Raw genomic sequence first — 19,558 nt, 5'->3', positions numbered from 1 at the left:
CAGTTAAGGTTATCAGGACATAAAGAGGTACACTTCCGATAACAAATGTTATGGGTCCTGGACAGATATTTGTTACAACAGTCATTCAACATCAGTACAGGGAATCAGCTCATTTAAACTGATCATCAAAATCTAACACTTTGGTAGAGATTATTATTATATACTGGCAAGAGTGAAGTAACAAAACAAACAAACAAACAAAAAGTATGAGGTGAACTTGACATTTCATTAGAAAGAAATAAAAATTTGGTTGATGCCAGGTCAATTCTCTCCACTGTGGTAATTCCCAATGAAAATATTGGTCTGCTGTTTGCATTCTCCAAACCAGAGATTTGCCATAATGAAGTTAAGTTTTCCTTTACAGGAGATTGTGCAGTGATATTGGAGCAGGTTTTGAGCCAGCTCTATCTTGGCAAAACATCTTGCAACATCTGTCATTTTTCCTTCCAGTTACAATGTTGTGCTCACCAGATCAGAACCTGCCTTTTTAATATAAATGCAGTTGCATTATTAATATCAATTTATTATTTAATTTTTAATATATTTTATATTATATTTCATATATATATATATATATATATATATATATAAAGTTAGGTTTAGGTCGTCCTGTGAGGAGCAGGGAGTTGGACTCAATGATCCTTATGGGTCCCTTCCAACTTTAGATATTCTATGTTTACATAAAAATAATCTTCAAAAAAGTAGCACACAAAATGAAACTAAAGAGGAACTTTTAAACTTTATTTCCTCACTGTAAGCAAATTTCAGCAGAAAAAATAAAAATAATAATAACAAAAAAAATCACAGCATATCCAAGCCTATCCTCAACACCGAAAATTCAAGGAAAGAGTACTGAAAAAAACACTTCTAGATCCAACACACCTCGAAGTTAATTATCTAGTTTATTCACTTCTAGTTTTAGCAGCAGATGATCTAAATTTGTCCTGCTGAAATATGCCCAGGTGCCCTCAGTGATTAAAGTTAAGTAGGTTCTACCTGGCTGGTTTTGAAAGCAATGTAATAGAAAAATCAGGCTTTTGGGGGCATTAACCATGACTCCCCTCCTCATCCCTCCCACAAATTGCACCACCCACGTAAATATACTGGAAACTGAACTCTCTTACTGGATGTGCTAAGTTAAGAGGTAAAACACGATGTATTCTGCATGTTTATAACCAACCATCCCACTGCCAAGCTGCATTAGCTAAATTCATAGCAAATGAAGCAGGTACCTTCTGTCTTCGCTGGACAGTTCCCCAGTGTAAAAAAACCCAACATATACTGGAAAATCCACAGCCGTTAACCCAAAGCACCAGCTGTGCCGCCACCTCTATCAAACCACATGAAATGCGAGTGCAAAACGAAGCGGCACAACAGTGAACTTCTCCCTTTTCACCTCTGTGTAAAACAAACAACAACAAAAATGTAGAACTCCGCCCTCAGAAACCACATGATGTCAGTTTGTTTTGTAGTTCAATACCTGAATTACATGCTCCAACACTGTTTTTCAAATATTTTATTTAAGTTTTATGATAAAAACATGTGTGAAGCGTACAGCATATTGAACAGGCTTCCTCTTACAAGCTTTCCACAAAGTTGAACAGCATAATGTGCTGTACTTTAACAGAAAAACCCTTATTTTCTCCCCTCTAAGTTCACTCTCTCCTCCACCCCCAAGACTGTATTCAGAAGCATTTCACGGCATCAAACACATCTCAAGCCCGCTTTGCAAATCCTTTTGCCTTCTCTTTGCAGCCACAGAAGCTCCCGTCAACTACAGCTACTCCAAATGCAAAGAAACAACAGCAGAAAAGTAATGAAAATCTTGAATGTAGCTCTCCTAATGGGATGTAACAGCTGGAACAAAGATCTAACACAGCTGGGAAAGCCATCATTTTCTTTTGCAACTGAGAAAATACGTGAACGGCAATGACATGCTTTTCAGAGCAATACCACACTGTCTCAATTACGTCAGAGTAAATCCATTCAGTTTTTGAATACAAAGATTATGTCCCTCCAGCTGACAACCCTGCTAACTCGAACCCCACTGGTTTGACTCCGAGATAACACACTAACAATGAAGATGCTACAATTGGAATTTAATTAATTCTACTTATGCAAAACCATAGCAAAATTCAACTCATTCATCCAGAGCTGGGTTTGTACAGTAACTTATTTTAGGAGCAAAAGGAAACAATTCTGAAAAAGCAGGGAGATGTCAGCTGAGCATTAAGATGTCTTTTTACAAACCTTGCAAAGAAAGAAATACAGGAATCATTTTAAGAGAGGTAATGCAAAAAATACCGTATCACTGGCATGAAAACAGCGTACTCCCTCTCTCCTCCACAAAAAAAAAAAAAAAAAGAAAAAAAATTACTGTGGTACTTCCTTCGCCATTCATAGAGGGGAAAAAAAAATTCCTTTCCCCATTTTCATGCATTTTCATAAGCACACCCAAAGCAAGAGAGGGATACCTTAGTTCTATGCACTTCCAATACCTCAAGCATGAGCCTTTCGTTATATTTTCTCTCCCTGTCCAGCTGAGGAGGGGAGTGATAGAGCAGCTTTGGTGGGCACCTGGCATCCAGCCAGGGTCAACCCACCACAGCACTGAAAGGAAAAAGCTGTATTTTCACCATCTCTGAGTCTTTTCCTCCCAGTCTGACAAACACTGCAGTACCTGTGGCAGAGGCAGCTGAGCTCCGGCAGTAACGCTGCTCAACAACTCATCTCTTGCACAAGCAGTGATCCAGTAACAAAAGCTTCTTCCCCAATATTTGTACTAACCATATCAATGGACAGCTCTGACCAAGCTTAGGTTACCTCCTTTTTCACCCCATACTCAGTTCTCCCAAACTCTCTATGTTGTCCCCTTTAATTGCTTTACAGATAATTTGTTTGGATTGAGATACACACTTCAGAGGTGCAGCAGCTGCACTTACGCTGCCGGGAGACAGGGGTTAATATTGCACAGTCCCATTTCCAGACTAACTGTACACAGCTTCACATCTAACTAGCTCTTAAATTTGGGGAAAGCTTGTACAAGGAAACCTATTCAACCTAGAACTGAAATCCAAAAAGTTTACAGCGATATCGCTAAGTCCCTCCTAAGCTCAGTTACACTGGCAGTGACAGACTCAATTATTCCTGAAATGATGAGCAGAGGGAGGGCCAGGTTTCAGGTACATTCAGCTCATCACTTTGCTTCATCAGGAATCACTGCAGCAGTGAAAACTTCTGCTTCAGAGAACGGACATGACCACAAGCAGCGGCACCTCCAGGCCATAGCTGCTCCTCTCCCGACTGAGCTGATCACGCCGCGCTTCCCACCTCATGGGTCTTTGCTCCACACACTCTCCAAATTCAGTCTTGCAGAGGAAGCCGACACCTCCAGCCTCCACAGTTCCTCTGTTCTTGAGGCTGCAAGTACTACCAGTTGACAGCAACATGCCTCTGATACTCCTCTCATCCACGGCTGCGACACCCTTGTTAGCACAGCTCCCACAAGTTGGGCAGAAGCACTGACAAACTTTTCCATTTACGCATTTCAGGGCTGCCATCCCTGTTATCTCTCCCATAACCTGCAGTCCCCAGCACGTTCTCTGAATTGGTGGTGGCTATGGTAGCCCCAAATCCACTATCAGTGGGTCACCTTCTCCTCACCCAGCACCTCAGGTGAGCAACCACATTATCCATCCCAACTCCAACTCCTGCTTCCTCTAAACGCCTTCCCCGCTGCCAGACCCAACTGCAGCAGCTCTGACCTCCACCCAAGGGGCCCTCCAGGACTTCCCCCTCCACAAGTACACATAGACACGTGGAGCAGCGGCAGCCCACAACCCCACAGCTCCCCAGCACGCCAAAGGAAGGGGGAACATGTTCCCCTCGGCACAGGAGGCACAAGCAGCCCTGTTTCTCCACACACACACAGCCTATACCCACCCCCCAGGGCACCCTCACTCCCCCTACCCTCTCCGCGCCCCCCTTTCATCTCCCCCCCAGTACTTACAGATCCAGCAGCAGCACTGGCAGCCCCATCTCTGCACACTCGTCACTGCTGTCCTCCCTGGCACGTTACACCCTCCCTGCCCCACACGTAAGGCAGCAAAGGCCCCCCCCGCCCAGACTCACAATCCTGCAACCACACGGACAGCCTGAGCCTTTCTTTCTCTTCTCCCACTTGGTGTAAACTCACCCCTTCCACAATCCCACCCCAGCACAGCCTCACCCCAAACCCAGCGAGGCCCTGGGCATCCTGCCCCCACCATCACTCCCAGCTCCTTCTGCACTTGCCACCTCAATGGCAGCATTGGCTAACTCCAGTCCCCCACATATCCAGCCAAACCTCTTCCATTGCACCCACACGAAGACACTCGCACCTCATGCCACATGCACTAAAATTATCCCCAGCCCCATCCCTCCCATTCTCCGTACACATATTCCACACCTCCCACATGCAGCCCCATCACCTTCCCACGTCCTGTGCACTACAGCTCCATCTCCCCCAAAAAACACTCCAGTGCATCCCTGCCTTCACACACTGCAGCCCCACATCCCCCATACACAGGTTCCCACGGTACCATTGCTTCCCCCTGTACGCATACATCCCCAGCCTCACGTATATGGCCCCATGCTGCCCTGGTACAGGTCAATCCCTGCCCACAGCCCCCTGCCCACCCCCATACATGTGCATCCCTGTCACCAGGCACCGCAGCCCCATGTCACCCCTATACACATACATCCCTGACCCCACACAGCATAGTACACGTGCATCCCCCACCAGCATTAAAGCCCCACACCTCCCCTTCCCCACATACACCTCCAAGCCCCACAAACCACTGCCCCCTTACACATATATACCCAATCCAGAGCATTCCAGCCCCAGCAATACCGTTTCCAGCAACACCTCTTTCTCCCCGTGCAGGTGACTCCACTTGTCCAAGGCACAGCTCTTGGACCCCATGCACTGCAGCTCCATCTCTTCACTCCTTAAACACCTCCCGTGGCAGGGGTTAACACCTACCGCCTCCCTGCCCCATACACCCAGCCCAAACCCTGCGCCCTGCAGCTTCAGCACTTCCCCTTATGCCCACATCCTGGACCCTACACACACATCCCCACCTGCAGCAGGCCGCCACAGCCTCCTCAGCATTCCCACCAGGGCACAGATCCTGACCCAGAGATGAGCCCGGACAACATAGCATAGAATCATAGAATTGTTAAGGTTGGAAAAGACCCTTAAGATCATCGAGTCCAACCGTTAACCTATCACTGCCAAGTCCACCACTAAACCATGTCCTCAAGCACCACGTCTACCCGTCTTTTAAATACCTCCAGGGATGGAGACTCAACCACTTCCCTGGGCAGCCTGTGCCAGGGCCTGATTGCCCTTTTGGTGAAGAAGTTTTTCCTAATATCCAACCAAAACCTCCCCTGGCGCAGCTTGAGGCCGTGTCCTCTCATCCTATCGCTTCTTACTAGGGAGAAGAGACCAACCCCCACCTCGCTACAACCTCCTTTCAGGTAGTTGTAGAGAGCAATAAGGTCTCCCCTCAGCCTTCTCTTCTCCAGTCTAAACAACCCCAGCTCCCTCAGCCGCTCCTCATAAGACTTGTGCTCCAGATCCTTCACCAGCTTCGTTGCCCTTCTTTGGACACGCTCCAACACCTCGATGTCCTTCTTGTAGTGAGGGGCCCAAAACTGAACACAGTACTTGAGGTGCGGCCTCACCAGTGCCGAGCAGCAGCATCGCATGCTCTCATGCACACATACCAACCCGCAAGAGGGTTAGCTGCCCCTTCTGCAGTACACCCTCCTCCCAGATTCAGAACACTACAGCCCTAGCAGCAGGGCCAGCAGTCCCATCTCCCCCTCCTGTATCACACACTCTAGTACCCTGCATACTGTAGCCAGAGAAAGGGGGGCAGCAGCCCCATCTCCCCACGCTCCAAACCCACTGCCTCAGAGCTCTGTTTCCTTCAAGTCCACAGCCCCAACTCCTCACCCATACCCACAACCCAGCCCCACTGCCCACCCCTTCCTCGCCCTAAGGCCCCTGTGCACCAGTACTACCCCATGGCTTCCCCCCTTCTCCTCTCAGCCCCCCGCACTGCTCCACAGCCCAGCTCCCCTTGATCTTCCCCCAGCGGGAGTACCCCACAGCCCACCTCCCCACGGCCCCACAGCCTGATCTCCCCCATACCCTCACCTCCCTGCTACAGACCGCTTCCCCATGCTCTCTCCCTACAGAACTGCCCCACAGGCCACCTCCGCATGCCACCACAACACTGCCCCACAGCCTGGTCTCCCCCATACACACACCTCGCACCCGCTGCCCCACAGTCGCCATCCCATGTCCTCCAGCACTGCCCCACAGCCCGCATCTCCACAACCCTCCCTCTACAAAGCACCCCCCAGCCTCCAGCCCTGCCCTACAGCCTCTCTCCCTACAGCTGCCCTCCCCATGCCTCCACGGTGCTGCCCCACCGCCTTCCTCCCCACAGACTCCCCTCCCCACGGCCCACAGCACTGCTCCGCACCCTCCCTTCACAGAATGGCCGAGGCCGGCAGGGACTTATGGAGGTCACTTGGTCCAGACCCCTGCTCAAGCAGGGCCACCCACAGCCGGCTTCCCAGCACCGCGTCCAGGCGGCAACGACTACGTCCCTTGCCGCAGCCCCTCTCCCCACAGCGCAGCCCCCCAGACCCCGGCCCGGCCCGCACTCACAGAGCTCGCAGTAGCGGTGGCAGCCCCGGCCCAGCCCCTGCAGGTACCGCTGCAGCACGTCGGTGAGGAGATCGCAGGCCGAAACCTGCACCGAGTCCCAACCCAACGCCTGGCAAATCTGCGCCACCGACACCCGCAACAGCCACCGCGAGTAGGTCTCGCACATGCCGGCTCGGCTCGGCGCGGCGCGGCGCCGCCCGGGCCCGCCGCCCGCCCTGGGCCGGGAGGGCCGAGGGAGGCTCACGCACAGCCCGCCGCCGCCGCCATCTTGGCGCCGCGCCTCCCCGCCGCCCGCCTCAGGCCGCGCCGTTCCAGCGCCGAGCGCATCGAGCGGGACGCGTCGCATCGAGCGCTCGGCCGTCGGCAGAGCGGCGGCGCGGGCCTTGGCGCGAAGCGGCTCGAGTTCGCCCAAAAAACCCCGAAATTGGAGTTTCCTACAGCGGTGTGAGGAAAAGTTGGTGTCGGGCGGCCTTTCGGAGGGCCCTGGGCTGGGCTGGGCTGGGCTTCCCCAGGGGCGAGGGACCGCCGCTGCCCCCTTTCCTCGCCCGAAGCAGCCGAGCAGGGGCCACACCCGTGAGGCGCCGGAGCAGAACCCGGGCGCATCATTTAAACCAGCAGCAACGCCACGTGTTACCAAAAAAGCTGAAAATTCTTGGTCAAAACAGTTTATCCGAAGCCCTGTTTGATTATTTTTTTCTCTTCTTTTTCCTTTTCAGCTGGATGGAGGAGGCAGATGTCAGCCATCGCTGGGTTTCCCCTCCACCTAATGCATCCCCACAGACATCAAACGTTTGCTGACAAGACCTTGCCATTAAATATTCCCTTTTGAGTGAAGCCCTTTAATTACTCTTCACGCTAATCCTGTCAGTTGGTCACTTTTTGGTTGGCAGATGGCAGTTTCGGGCTGTCGGGTCCCACCACGTCACTCCACAGCCGTACAGCCTCGCCACACGTGTTGTCATATGTGTCACACGTATGGCCAGCACCGTGTTAGGTTTGTTTGGGAGCAACATCCTGCGCTCGGGTGGGAGTTGGAGGATTAGTTCTGTGCTGTAAGGAACGGGAATCTGAGAAATGGGAGAGGACATTTTAGTGTAACAGAGAAAATCCTTTGACAGTGAAGAGGCTTAAGAACGCAGGAAGGAGCCTGATTTAAGACACTAAAACAAAGCTGACTTTAATACCAGACGACTTGTAGGGGATATTTCTCCTTTGCAGAAAAAAAAAGGCTGATTTGTTAAATTTCTCTCCTTTCTAATTTCAGTAATTCCTCCAGACCTAAGAAAAAGAAGACTTTTGTGAATCTCTTCTGCAGCTGCAGTTTTTTTGCACCTGGTGGAACAACAACAACAACAAAAAATTTTAAGAGCCAGTACGAGCCAAATCAAAGGCAAGTTTGGGGGATCTTTTGAGAAAGCAGAACCTTGCAAGGTCACCGATACGTAGGTAGGTATATAAATAATTACATACAAGGCCGAGATTGCCTAGGCAGTAGAAACATCAACTTTGGGAACAGATGTAGCAAAATTGGCAACAATGAGGAAGTGTTTATGGGTGAGTTGTTTATTTGGGATAAAAACAAGCAGGGAAAGGATGAAACTGTGGTGGCAAAAAGGAAGATCCAGAAACAAAAATAATGGTTACGGAGTGGTGTGGGAGGTAGAACGAGGAGCAATGGAGCTGTTAGGCAGTGGTGGCTGTGTGTACACCAATACCACAAGTGCTAAACTGTAACTCGGTAATTGTGTGTAACTAATCGGAGCGTGAAGGACAGCATTGTAAATAATAGCAGTCTGTTATTGTAAGTTAATTAGTTCACAAATTAGCTCTTTGATTTATTAGATGGTTAGTAGCGTGTTGATTAGTCAATAAACAGCCCAGTCTCTTGTATCAGTCACATCTTAAGTCTGCACCCTGAGGAGAGGGGAGCTGGACGCATGACTAAGTCCTGCAGCTCATCGTTTGTCAGGGCAGGTGGATCTTTGCTCACTCCCTTCAGTCCCTTGAGAAACTTTGGGCAGTTTTGAACTGGCATCACATTTCCTATCTTAGAAACGTATTTTTTTGAGTGCTCTGGAAAGCTGCAAATGGACAGGCCCCCTTTTTGAAACTTCACAAGTGTTCTCAAGGGAATTAACATGCAGTTTTGGCACGCTCCCCCACAGCATCCTTGTCTCTAAATTGGAGAGATATGGATTTGATGGGTGGACTGTTTGGTGGATGAGGAATTGGTTGGATGGTCACATCCAGAGGGTAGTGGTCAACAGCTCAATGTCCAGATGGGGAACAGTGATGAGTGGTGTCCCTCAGGGGTCCGTACTGGGGCCAGTGCTGTTTAGTATCTCCATCAACGACACAGACAGTGAGATCAAGTGCTCCCTCAGCAAGTTTGCAGATGACACCAAGCTGAGTGGTGTGGTTGACACATCTGAGGGACGGGATGCCATGCAGAGGGACCTGGTCAAGCTGGAGAGGTGGGCCTGGGTGAACCTCATGGGGTTCAACAAGGCCAAGCGCAGGGTTCTGCACCTGGGTCGGGGCAATCCCCGGTATCAGTACAGGCTGGGGGATGAAGGGATTGAGAGCAGCCCTGCCGAGAAGGGCTTGGGGGTACCGGTGGGTGAAAAGCTGGACATGACCCAGCAATGTGCTCTTGTGGCCCAGAAAGCCAACCGTACCCTGGGCTGCATCCCCAGCAGCGTGGCCAGCAGGGCGAGGGAGGGGATCCTGCCCCTCTGCTCTGCTCTGGTGAGACCCCCCTGGAGCCCTGCGTCCAGCTCTGGGGTCCTCAGCACGGGAAGGACATGGAGCTGTTGGAGCGGGGCCAGAGGAGGCCACAGAAATGATTGGAGGGATGGAGCACCTCTGCTGTGAGGAAAGGCTGAGAGAGTTGGGGTTGTTCAGCCTGGAGAGGAGAAGGCTGCGGGGAGACCTCATTGCGGCCTTTCAGTACTTAAAGGGGGCTTATAAGAAAGATGAGGACAGACTTTTAATAGGCCCTGTTGCGGTAGGACAAGGGGTAATGTTTTTAAACTAAAAGAAGGTAGATTTAGACTAGATCTAAGGAAGAAGTTTTTTCCACTGAATGTAATGAAACACTGGCACAGGTTGCCCAGAGAGGTGGTAGATGCCCCATCCCTGGAAACATTCAAGGCCAGGCTGGATGGGGCTCTGAGCAACCTGATCGAGTTGTAGATGTCCCTACTCACGGCAGGGGGTTTGGACTAGATGACCTTTAAAGGTCCCTTCCAACACAAACTATTTTATGAACATGGAATTCAAGGACTTGGAAAGAACTTCCCTCTGTGGACATGCTACTCCTTAGGTGCATCGACCTGACCCGGGCTGCGTACAAGATACTCCTTTGTGTCTTGAAAGGGGGAAGAAGGGAAGGCTGGAGGTTGCAGAAGGGATTTCCTTGCTTATCAGAAGAATTAAGGGACGTGCGTGGGGAGTGGGAACAGTCAGATGGGCTGGGGACAGCAGGAGGGTCCCTGAGGGACCCAGCTGGCGTGGCACACTGCCGCTGAACCAGGCAGTTCGCCCAGGGCCAACGCGGCCGTTTCCCCTTTGCCAACCATTCCAAACAGACCAGCGTTTCCGTGCTCAGCGTGACCCGCGTCATCCCTTTCATCGGGGATGACGGCAACGGGTGGCTGCCTGCCCCGCTGAGCCCAGTGGCTGCACGCTCTGCCCTGCAAGGCGGTGAGAGCAGGCCAGGCAGCCACGAAAACTCGGACGCTGTGGGAAAGCTTTGGCCCTACGGGTAGGGACCTTGGTTCACGTGCCACCAGGACAGGAATTAGCATTAGAAAGCCAGCAGTAGCCTAAATTATTCCTTAACAGGGATGTAATTTCACATGGGAGAGAACAGAGAGGATGGATAAATTTACAGAGGAAGAGAGGAACATAAATCGTCAGGATTACCTCAAAAAAAAAAATGGAAGTTTAAACAATGGGGCTAACTCTCAACTTTAACAGCGTAAATTATAATCTGTCATTTTAGGCTTGTAGTTTCAAAGCAATGTTTTGCACACTTAGGTAGAAAAGGAAACAAGACAAGATGTGATTTAAAAGGGGGTCTAAATAAAAATAAAGTTATGCTTTAAAGAATTAGAGGCTCAAGGTTGTGAACTAGGAGTGGCGTAATACATCAGGGACTTGTACGCTCTCCCAACAGCCAGTGGCTGGTTTGTCTTCCCGTTTTAGCACTCCCTGAATTCACCCGTTCTAACCCATCTGCCACTCCAGTTGTGTGAGTAACAGCAGCATTAGCACTGTAGTTCCTTAAAAGAAGTCACACGAAGAGTTTTCTAAATCCGTAACAAATCTGCTCCGACACAGTCTCGTTTTCCCAAATCTCAGCTCAGGTCCCAATATTGCTTCCCTTCTTACCCACACACACAAAGCTGCAGGGTATCACCACATCCCTTCGTTAAGCCAACAAGTTGCCTCTAAGGAAACAGATCAGCTCAAGCTCAGGACTTGATTGTGGGGTTCCTAGACCTAGACCCGCTGACTTAGGTCCAGCTCAAGCCAACAGCAGCCTGAGCAAGCAGGTGGCTGCGCACGCCTGTCCCTCTGTCACACTCTGATGGCTTTGAAGCTCAAGGCCATTTCCATTCTCTTCAGATCTCTTCTGCAAACCCTCTTCCCGTTTCCATCCCGTACATTCCCGAGCCCTTCGAGGCCCTTGTTTTGTCTACCAGAATGAGAGCGGCAGCTTTCTACTATGGTTACACTGCACCACCACCATTTCTTTTTTAGGCTTTTGCTATACTCTTATTTTTTACGTTTTATCCATTCTCACATTTCCATCGTGCCCAGCGAGGGCCGAAAACTGCGGTGTTCCTGTATTTTATAGCATGCAAATATATATACACACACTGACCATGACAAAACCAGCGTGCATTCTAAATAAACACTGAAATGACTCGTAACCAGATCAGTTCAGAATACGAACATCTAGAAATAGCAGTAATATGGTATTCAAATGAGATCAGAGATCAGTGTTATGCCAGTCTCCTCCTTCAGCACACGGCACCACGTACGTAACAAACCAACACTTGGAAACCCAAGGTGAAGACCGGCAATCTCTCCCACTCTTCAAACAAAGAAACCCCCGCTTACATGTTTTGCGTGCCAGATGCATTACAAAATGTAAAGCACAGCTTTAAAAAAAAATTATGTTTCAAAGAGTAACCAAGTCAAAGCCAGAAATTTCGACACCAAGAGCATTTGTTTCATGTAGGTGGTTTATTGTAAGAATTTACAGATTTCTGGGGCTTTGCCACTTCTTCACAAAATAACAGAGCAGTCTTGTTAACACAGACACAGGGAGGTTAAACCACATGCTCAGAAGAGCTCTTCTTTACCTGTAAGGAAAATTGAAGCAAATTAAAAACCCTTCTTTTTTTTTAAAAAAAATCAAATTTAAAAAAAATACCAAAAATATCAAATTTAAAAAAAATACCAAAAATATCAAATTTAAAAAAAATACCAAAAATATCAAAAATTGGAGGAGATAAAAGTTCGGTGTTTTTTTTTTTTTAAAAAAAAAAGAAACACCGAACTTTTATCTCCTCCAATTTGAATACTTCAACTCATTCATCTTCCTTACTCTCTCCCCCCCAAAAACTCTCTATTAAGTCTATTTTGCCTTGAAGTTTTAAATTTTCAATATGCTTATATTGCTACAGCAACCTCTTCAGGTACAATGTCTTACACACAGACATTTTTAAGCCATTGCGTAAGGTCAAGGCACTACGAAAAAAAATAAAACAGTAACTGCAAGGGAATCCAATGACCCAGAGCTGTTTAAAAAAACCACAGAAAACTATGTCAAATGTGGACATATGCTGTCACGGACATATTTTGCTTTAAATTATTGGCGCTCAATTTTTTGTTCAGAGAGATTCAAACTAGGAATGGGCAGCTTCCCAGCTCTTTGGGAAGAGAAGTTTGACCAACGCCACCGAATTCCAACTTCCTCATTTGACTTCAAGATTGTCTGTGTTCATTTATTTTAAAACACAATCTAGTTTCTACTTCATAACTTTACCTCTTGGATTTGGCTGAACCGCTTTTTCCGATTAATCCCTGGTTATGGTATTATGAGAAAAAACAGAACAAGCAGGTTAGGAAGCAACTCATGCAAATTCAGGCAAAACTATGCACGTATTTATGACCGCAGATGTATTGTGAGGAGCACAATACAGCACGTAACTGCAATATTCTCCGTATTCCAGGCATTTTGTAAACACACAGGACATTAACGCATGTATTTGCATCCGAGTCCAGCGCAAATTTTTAGCTGTTAGATGTAATACACATTAGCTACATGCAGTTACACATTGTGGTCTAAGCCCACACATTTGTAACCTGCAGTAGACACCTTCACAAAATTTCTTTCTCAGGGAAATAAGCAAAATACTGAACTTGAAGTAAAATACACATTCAGTATCAACAGATTCTGGAAATCCCCTCCTTCCAACCCCACCCCCAAACTCTCAGCTTCTGACCACCACCACAGGCTGATTTATCCAAAAGCATTTCGGTTGCCGGAGTTGCCCCCCCATCTGACACCAGTGGGCTGTGTGAGCAGGCCGAGCAGGAGAAGCCCAGGTGGAAGGGGGGAGGGGGGAAATCCACTCAAAGCCAAAAAGGAGGAAAACCACTGCCTGTTCAGGCAAGGCTGTGCGTTGAGGCTAAAGATCTATTTTACCAGCTTTTTAACTTTTATCTGGCCAAAAAAGACTGCCAAACGTCACGCTTGTTAGTAGAACAGCGCAAGCTGAAAACCTGGGGGTCGTGCCATGGGCTGTCCTCCCTTCGGTTTTAGGACCTACGTGCCCTAACCTTCCCCCTTAACCTGACCGAAGCAGGACGTACGAGCGTTACATGACTTTGCAACGACTCCCGTTTCACGTTTATACAGGTACTCACAAAGCAGCAGCACCAGAGATGATCTCAATAAGCTCCTTGGTAATGACGGCTTGACGGGTACGGTTGAACGTCAAGGTCAATTTGTCAATCATCTCAGCTAGAAAAAATTAAGGTTGGATTTTAAACATATAATAAGTACTCAAATACAGATAAAGAGAGGCCGTATGAACAGAATACCAAATAGTCTTGCAAATCCACGCGAACGATCAAGAGGCTTACTGCACCGTTCATTTTTTTCCCCCTACAGATAACACTATTAACAGACGATCTAGAAACTTGATCATTTGGCTTGAGGCATCAGAGTTAAACATCTGAAGAACAGCTGACAGACTAGTAAATACCATGGTATGACATCGTTTACTTTAACATAACACAAGCATGCATTATTTGCCTTTAAATTAGATTTCACTGTCAATTAACTACATTGGCATTTCTTTCAAGTTACTGCTGGTTTGGCAAAGGCAGCCAGATTTTTTTGATTTTTCGATTGTTTTTTAAACGCAGAAGGTATCATCTCTTTCTCTCAAGGCAAGGTGGTCAGCAGAGAGCCACTAACCTACAGTTCCAGGTAGCCCAACTGCATATCACATCAGCTTCACTCAGTCGCCAGTATCCTTTACGCAACGCTGCCTTCTTGGGACCGAGGTCTTACCGCCATGCCACATTACAAGCTGTCAGCTGGCTCCCACTAACACCAACTGCATGCGCTCTGCTCTGCACCCAGCTTGGACCCCTTCCAGGAATACTTGTATGTTCTCAGCTTGTTGCATGACAGCTGGTAAAGTATTTAACCACTGTTTCAGTTTCCCCACCTTTAAATTGGTGCAGTACTAATTACATCGGGCTCACAAGTACATACAGGTTTATAAGAATTTTGGAAATCCTCAGACCAGCCATATGAGAAGAGTGTAAAGAATTTTTGGCCATTACAAGATTAGTTTAGTATTTCATATTCTTATGAAAGAATCTGTTATTTCACTTCCAGTTACCTAGTCTTGTTTCTCACATACTGGACAGCAATCCCTCTTTCCAGGGACTAAATAAGGTTCACGTGTTCAGAAAAGAATCCCAGTTGGACTGGCTCAAAAAAACAGACTCAAAATGGAATTAAGAGAGAAACCAGCTCATTTCTTATAATTTTAGAAACAAAGAATTACACAAAGGGAGGTCAGTATTTTCACGCTAAACTACTGAAGTCCTGGGAAGCCCACTGTGTAGACTTACACGCATTTTTGCTAGCGTTGTCCATAGCGGTCATCCTAGCACTCTGCTCGCTGGTGGTGGATTCTTTCAGGGAGTAGTACAGAATATTTGCTAGTGTAAATTCCTGGTAGTTTCTCAGCACATCAGCATCAATATCATCATAGATACTTAGGCTTTCTGTAAAATGTGAAAGAGCAGACATGGAGAAATCCAAGATATACTACTTCTAGCAAAACAACACAATGCCATGCGAAAGACTGCTAGGCTAGCCGGTTTCTCTACTGAAGGCAGCGCAGAGGGATTTTGTCTATGCACTATGCGTACTTTCTTAACAAAATTTTAAGTAGCAGAGAGATTTAAGTATTTTATGTGTTTTCATTCAATTTAATACTAGGAAAGTCAGATTCTGACGAAGGCCAAATACATTATCGGTGTATTATGTTTCATCTTCCCATACGATGTTGCAGAAGCATTCTGGGATATTTGTACTGAGTAGTGCAAAGTCCCTCAATGCCCAGGCCGTTCGGTGCTGAAAACACTCAAACTGACAGAGTTTGGCATATGCACAATTCTTGCTTGAGAGCGAATCTCAAACCAAAATTAGTATGACCTTTCTTTTTAACCTCCCTGCCCCACAGCACCTTCACAGGGCAGCCTTGGACTGCCAAGATAAAACAACCTGGTAAACTTGTGACACGTGTAGCATAACAGCATAATAAGGAGTTTTAATACCATATTCCCATGCTCAGAGTACTTTTTCTGTGATTTATCGCTTCACATAACTGTTTTCTAGTTCACTACTTACCAGAACCAGCAACTGTTTCAAGGGAGAAGATTGGTTTTTCATCGGTCTTGTAGGAGATCACAGACCTGTATAAAACCAGCGTAATAGGCTCACTTCAGTTCAACTAAATTGACTGTTTAAAATCAAATTAGAATAGACAACTTCTGGCCTTCCAATTCCACAAAGTTCTGCGATAATACTGATGAAGACATCTCAGATACCAGGTGGATATAATGATGTGCTGACTGTAAGTATAAACAGCACCCGCTATACAAGTAAAAAGAGAATTCCAACCACAGCTATTAAAAAAAAAAACAACCAACAATGGCTCTTCACACGCGACAAAATGCACTCCCTCCTCAAGCAATAACGTAAATGTGACAACTCAATCAGTTTTCATATTACTTCATCGGGCCAACGTGCTGTTTGAAGCCTTCTACCCAATATTTTTCCAGCGCAGTTTCAGTTTAATCTTACCTGAACCGATTGTAGATGACAGAGCCTTCATCAAATTCATACCCAGAGTTCAACAACTCCGAGGCGATGATGGAAGCATCTCCAAAGCTCGGAGGTCTCCGTCCCACTTCTTTGAATGTCAGCAGGAAGTAATTGCTATGTGTCCTGCAGTAACATCGACTCTGTGTTAGAACCAAGCGGATGCTCTAATGTACAACTACGTGGCAGCAAGACTTACTTACTAGTGCAACTTACTAGTGTCCAGAACTAGGCATTTCACTGAATTAGGGTCTGAGAGAAATTTTGCTTTTTTTTAGTTGAATTATTATGATAGCTTCAATGATAAACACACACGTGTAACAGCGCCAGTGTTGCTAGCTTTCAGACTTTTATTTCAAAAATATAATAGTGGTGTGCAGCAGTTTCATGAATGTCTGAATGATCAAAACCCCTTTTAGCATATTTGCAGATTTTTTTTTTTAAAGGGGCTTGAATTTCACACAGTTCCATTAAACGCAATTGCCTGTGGATGCCACACAGCTTTCTGAGCAGTCTTGAAATTTCTACCGCAGAAAACAAACAAAACCACCAAACCAAACCCTTCTCCTTTTTACCTCTGAAGCAGGCTTCTGATCTTGTCACCTACTCCAACCACCATAACTTCTTTCCCTGCGTTTGAGAGGTTGGTGATCTCGTTCTTCAAGGTTTTAGCAATAGACGTGTGGATAGCACCACACAGACCTCGGTCAGAGGACACACCAATAAGGAGGTGCTTCTTCTTGTCCTCAGGTGCCTTTATTTCTGCTTTCTCATAGAGCGCTAAAAAAAAAGATGGGTAAGTTTTTCAAGGGTGCCAGGAAGCAAATAGGTCATTTCAAAATACCTTGGACTTATTCTAACTAAAGCTATTTCTAAAGGGGCTCCAAATCTCAGCCAGATTAATTTTCTCTCCCTCATACTCATTCAAGTTTGCAGGTGATCTGACCAGAGGTGACAAAGAAACAACTCAAAGCCAGCCAGATCTCTGCACTGGAGATCACCCAATCAGTGTCATTACTTAGTTAAGTTCACTGTGCGAGCCCACTGCCTCAGGAGCTCGTGCAGCCCAAGAGCTCACAAGGAGGTCTGGCAGTAGCCGTAGATGCTACAGGACAGGACGCAATTCCATTAACAGATAGAAGCAGGCCAGAAATTCTGAGCTGGGGTGCTTTTACGACTAACAAAAACAACCATGCAGCCACATACAGTTAAAAAAAGTAATGAGAAATCATAATGAACGTCACATTAGAACTCTTAAAAATGGCTACCTGCAAATAACTTATAAGGAATGCTCAAGGTGACAGTGACCTAGAGTTATAAATTCTTTTGGAAAAAATCTACCAAAAGGTTAAAAATGTCTAAGCATTTTATCACCACCATGAAAGCCTTCCTCTTCTGTTCCCACATCGCACAGTGCAAGAGTCTTCTCTCACCCAGTGCTCCTGTTCCATAGACCCTAGCAGGCTTCAGCTCCCTCTCAGCTCTTGCATATTTTGCTGCGGAAACCATCTTCATGGATTTTGTAATTTTCTGAATGTTCTTGATGGACTTCAAGCGCCTGGTAACTATAAGGTTAATAGTTGAAGGTCATGGGCTGTACTGGGCATAATGACATCAAAAACAAGCAATAAAATGCTAGCAACCACTATCCAAAAACATCTTGCCAAGTTCCTCAAAGAAGAAACAAAATAAACAAACAACGCACAAATAAACCTCATAAAAGACATGCCCTTAGTACTTACAGTAAGAAAGCAGTAAGAGTAGTAATCTGGCTAACCCAAACGCGTCTTTTCCCCCAGACATAACATTCATTTAACATTTAGCCCAACATAAGCTCTATTTACTATTCTCTTTCCTTCCACTTCTACCTGTTTCACAAATGTATCATCTGAGGCATACTGTCACCTTTTCCTAGATGGCAAGGGGGGCAAACAAACAAACCAAAAAGACTCCATACTATAAAGAGACAGAATAAACTTCCTGGTCTGTTTTGTTTGTGGCAAAATGAGATTTATAAAAACATTGATGCAAAAAGAAAACAAAACAGGTGTCCTATAGACAAGCACAATTCCAAGGCAATATCCCTGTATAAGAACCTACAAGGAACGGCTTAAAGAAGCATTATCAAAGTGAAACCATTCAGCCAACCTTTTATCCCCCAATGTTGAATAAATGCCCAGGGAAATAAACATAACAGAAAATAAATTCATTCTTAAGGGTGAGCAAAAATCTGTTTTAGCACACATGATAAAGTTATTTTTAAAATACGTTTGAGTAAAACTATATTGGTTTGCTGAGATGACATCTAAATTAGCGCTGAAAACATTTTAAGCAATGCCTTTTCCGAAGGACACTTGTTTCACATAACAAGTGCTAAAAGCTCACGTATCAATGTTACAGTGTATCACAATTAGTTTATCCGACACACGCTACCCAAAATTATATCTTAACGTATGTTTTTCCTGCAACACTTTCCCTCTCTCCAAGGCAAACAAAAGCAGTACTTACTGTCTTTCAGAGTTGCCATATTCCTGACTTGGCCCCTGAAAACGAATGCAGAAGAAATGAGGATAGTTCACCAGCTCTCCAGCAAACCAACGCCCATCAAGGGCACATCCCTTTCAGAGGGGTGAAAATTTAAGAACTGTTGTTCCTTAAAAAGAATTTGTAACAGGGACAAGCCACTCTAACCCAAGCCTTGTATGCATACCTTCCATCCTTCCCCACATCTCCTAGATCACTTAATCCATTGCCTTGGATAATGGCACAATGCAAATGAGGGCCAGACAACAGGGCATCAGAAAGGTACAACTTTCAAAAACCGGAGCTGTTTTTTTTTAAAATGATTAAAACGAAGCAGAAGAGGCTAAACCATTTCCTGACAAGAGCAGAGTCTCCTTGCACGCCCTGTCACCTACGAAGCTCTCCTTTTGAGCCCTCCTGCCTCGCCCATTCACCCCCCGGCCGTCCTTTCCCTACGAGCTCCCGTCCCCCCACGCCCCCAGGAGGCCTCTTCCCCTCAGCCTCACGGGCACCGCTCCTCCAGCCACACCGCAGCCCACAGCACCTCAGGGGCTGGGCCGGCCGGCGGCCCCGCCGCCCCTGGGCGCCGCGGGGCTGCGGGGAGCGGCGGCCCCCCAGCCCCCCGCAGCCGGCCCCAAAGGCGAGGCCGCCCCGCCGCTTGCCGCCACCCCCAGGACGCGTCCCCCCATCCCCACAGGCCCCTTCCCGGCCCGCAGCCCCGCCCGTTACCATTGCGGCTGGTAAAGCGCGACGGCGGCCCCCCGGGCGAACATGGCGGCGCCTCCACCACAGCCCCGCTGAAGGTCAGCGCCGCCGCAGCGCGCATGCGCGCAGCCGGGCCCGGCGGGGGGCGGGAAGTGCTTCCGGGACGCGGGAGGTCA

General features: G+C 47.2%; 2 protein-coding genes across 3 annotated transcripts in view; both read right to left on the bottom strand.

Moving 5' to 3' along the window:
* Nucleotides 1–7,037, bottom strand: part of TAF3 (TATA-box binding protein associated factor 3) — a 116,092-nt gene extending 109,055 nt beyond the window's left edge. Inside the window, exon 1 of the mRNA XM_009462624.2 lies at nucleotides 6,728–7,037. Within this exon, the coding sequence (XP_009460899.2) occupies nucleotides 6,728–6,893 (166 nt within the window). The 5' untranslated portion in view covers nucleotides 6,894–7,037. The remainder of the gene's footprint in view (nucleotides 1–6,727) is intronic.
* Nucleotides 7,038–11,964: 4,927 nt separating this feature from the next.
* On the bottom strand, nucleotides 11,965–19,531 carry ATP5F1C (ATP synthase F1 subunit gamma). 2 transcript variants are annotated; one of them, XM_087764246.1, is made up of 10 exons: nucleotides 19,407–19,531; nucleotides 18,663–18,697; nucleotides 17,588–17,719; nucleotides 16,730–16,934; nucleotides 16,137–16,280; nucleotides 15,681–15,745; nucleotides 14,897–15,052; nucleotides 13,673–13,769; nucleotides 12,789–12,826; nucleotides 11,965–12,102 (listed from the first exon to the last, which is right to left on the bottom strand). In XM_087764246.1, the coding sequence occupies exons 1-9, from the start codon at nucleotides 19,448–19,450 to the stop codon at nucleotides 12,820–12,822; spliced, it is 885 nt and encodes a 294-aa protein (XP_087620372.1). In that variant the 5' UTR covers nucleotides 19,451–19,531; the 3' UTR covers nucleotides 11,965–12,102; nucleotides 12,789–12,819. The 2 variants fall into 2 exon arrangements, with proteins under 2 accessions (XP_087620372.1, XP_087620373.1); XM_087764247.1 differs by lacking the exons at nucleotides 11,965–12,102; nucleotides 12,789–12,826 and having other exon boundaries at nucleotides 13,669–13,769.
* Between the last annotated feature and the right edge of the window lie 27 nt (nucleotides 19,532–19,558).

This window comes from Nipponia nippon, unplaced genomic scaffold, assembly GCF_047370975.1.
Source record: "Nipponia nippon isolate SJK-2023a ecotype South Korea unplaced genomic scaffold, ASM4737097v1 scaffold_3, whole genome shotgun sequence".
In the NCBI taxonomy this organism is placed as follows: Eukaryota; Metazoa; Chordata; class Aves; order Pelecaniformes; family Threskiornithidae; genus Nipponia; species Nipponia nippon.
The sequence above is the reverse complement of the archived record's forward strand: the minus strand, read 5'-3'. Positions and strand labels throughout refer to the sequence as shown.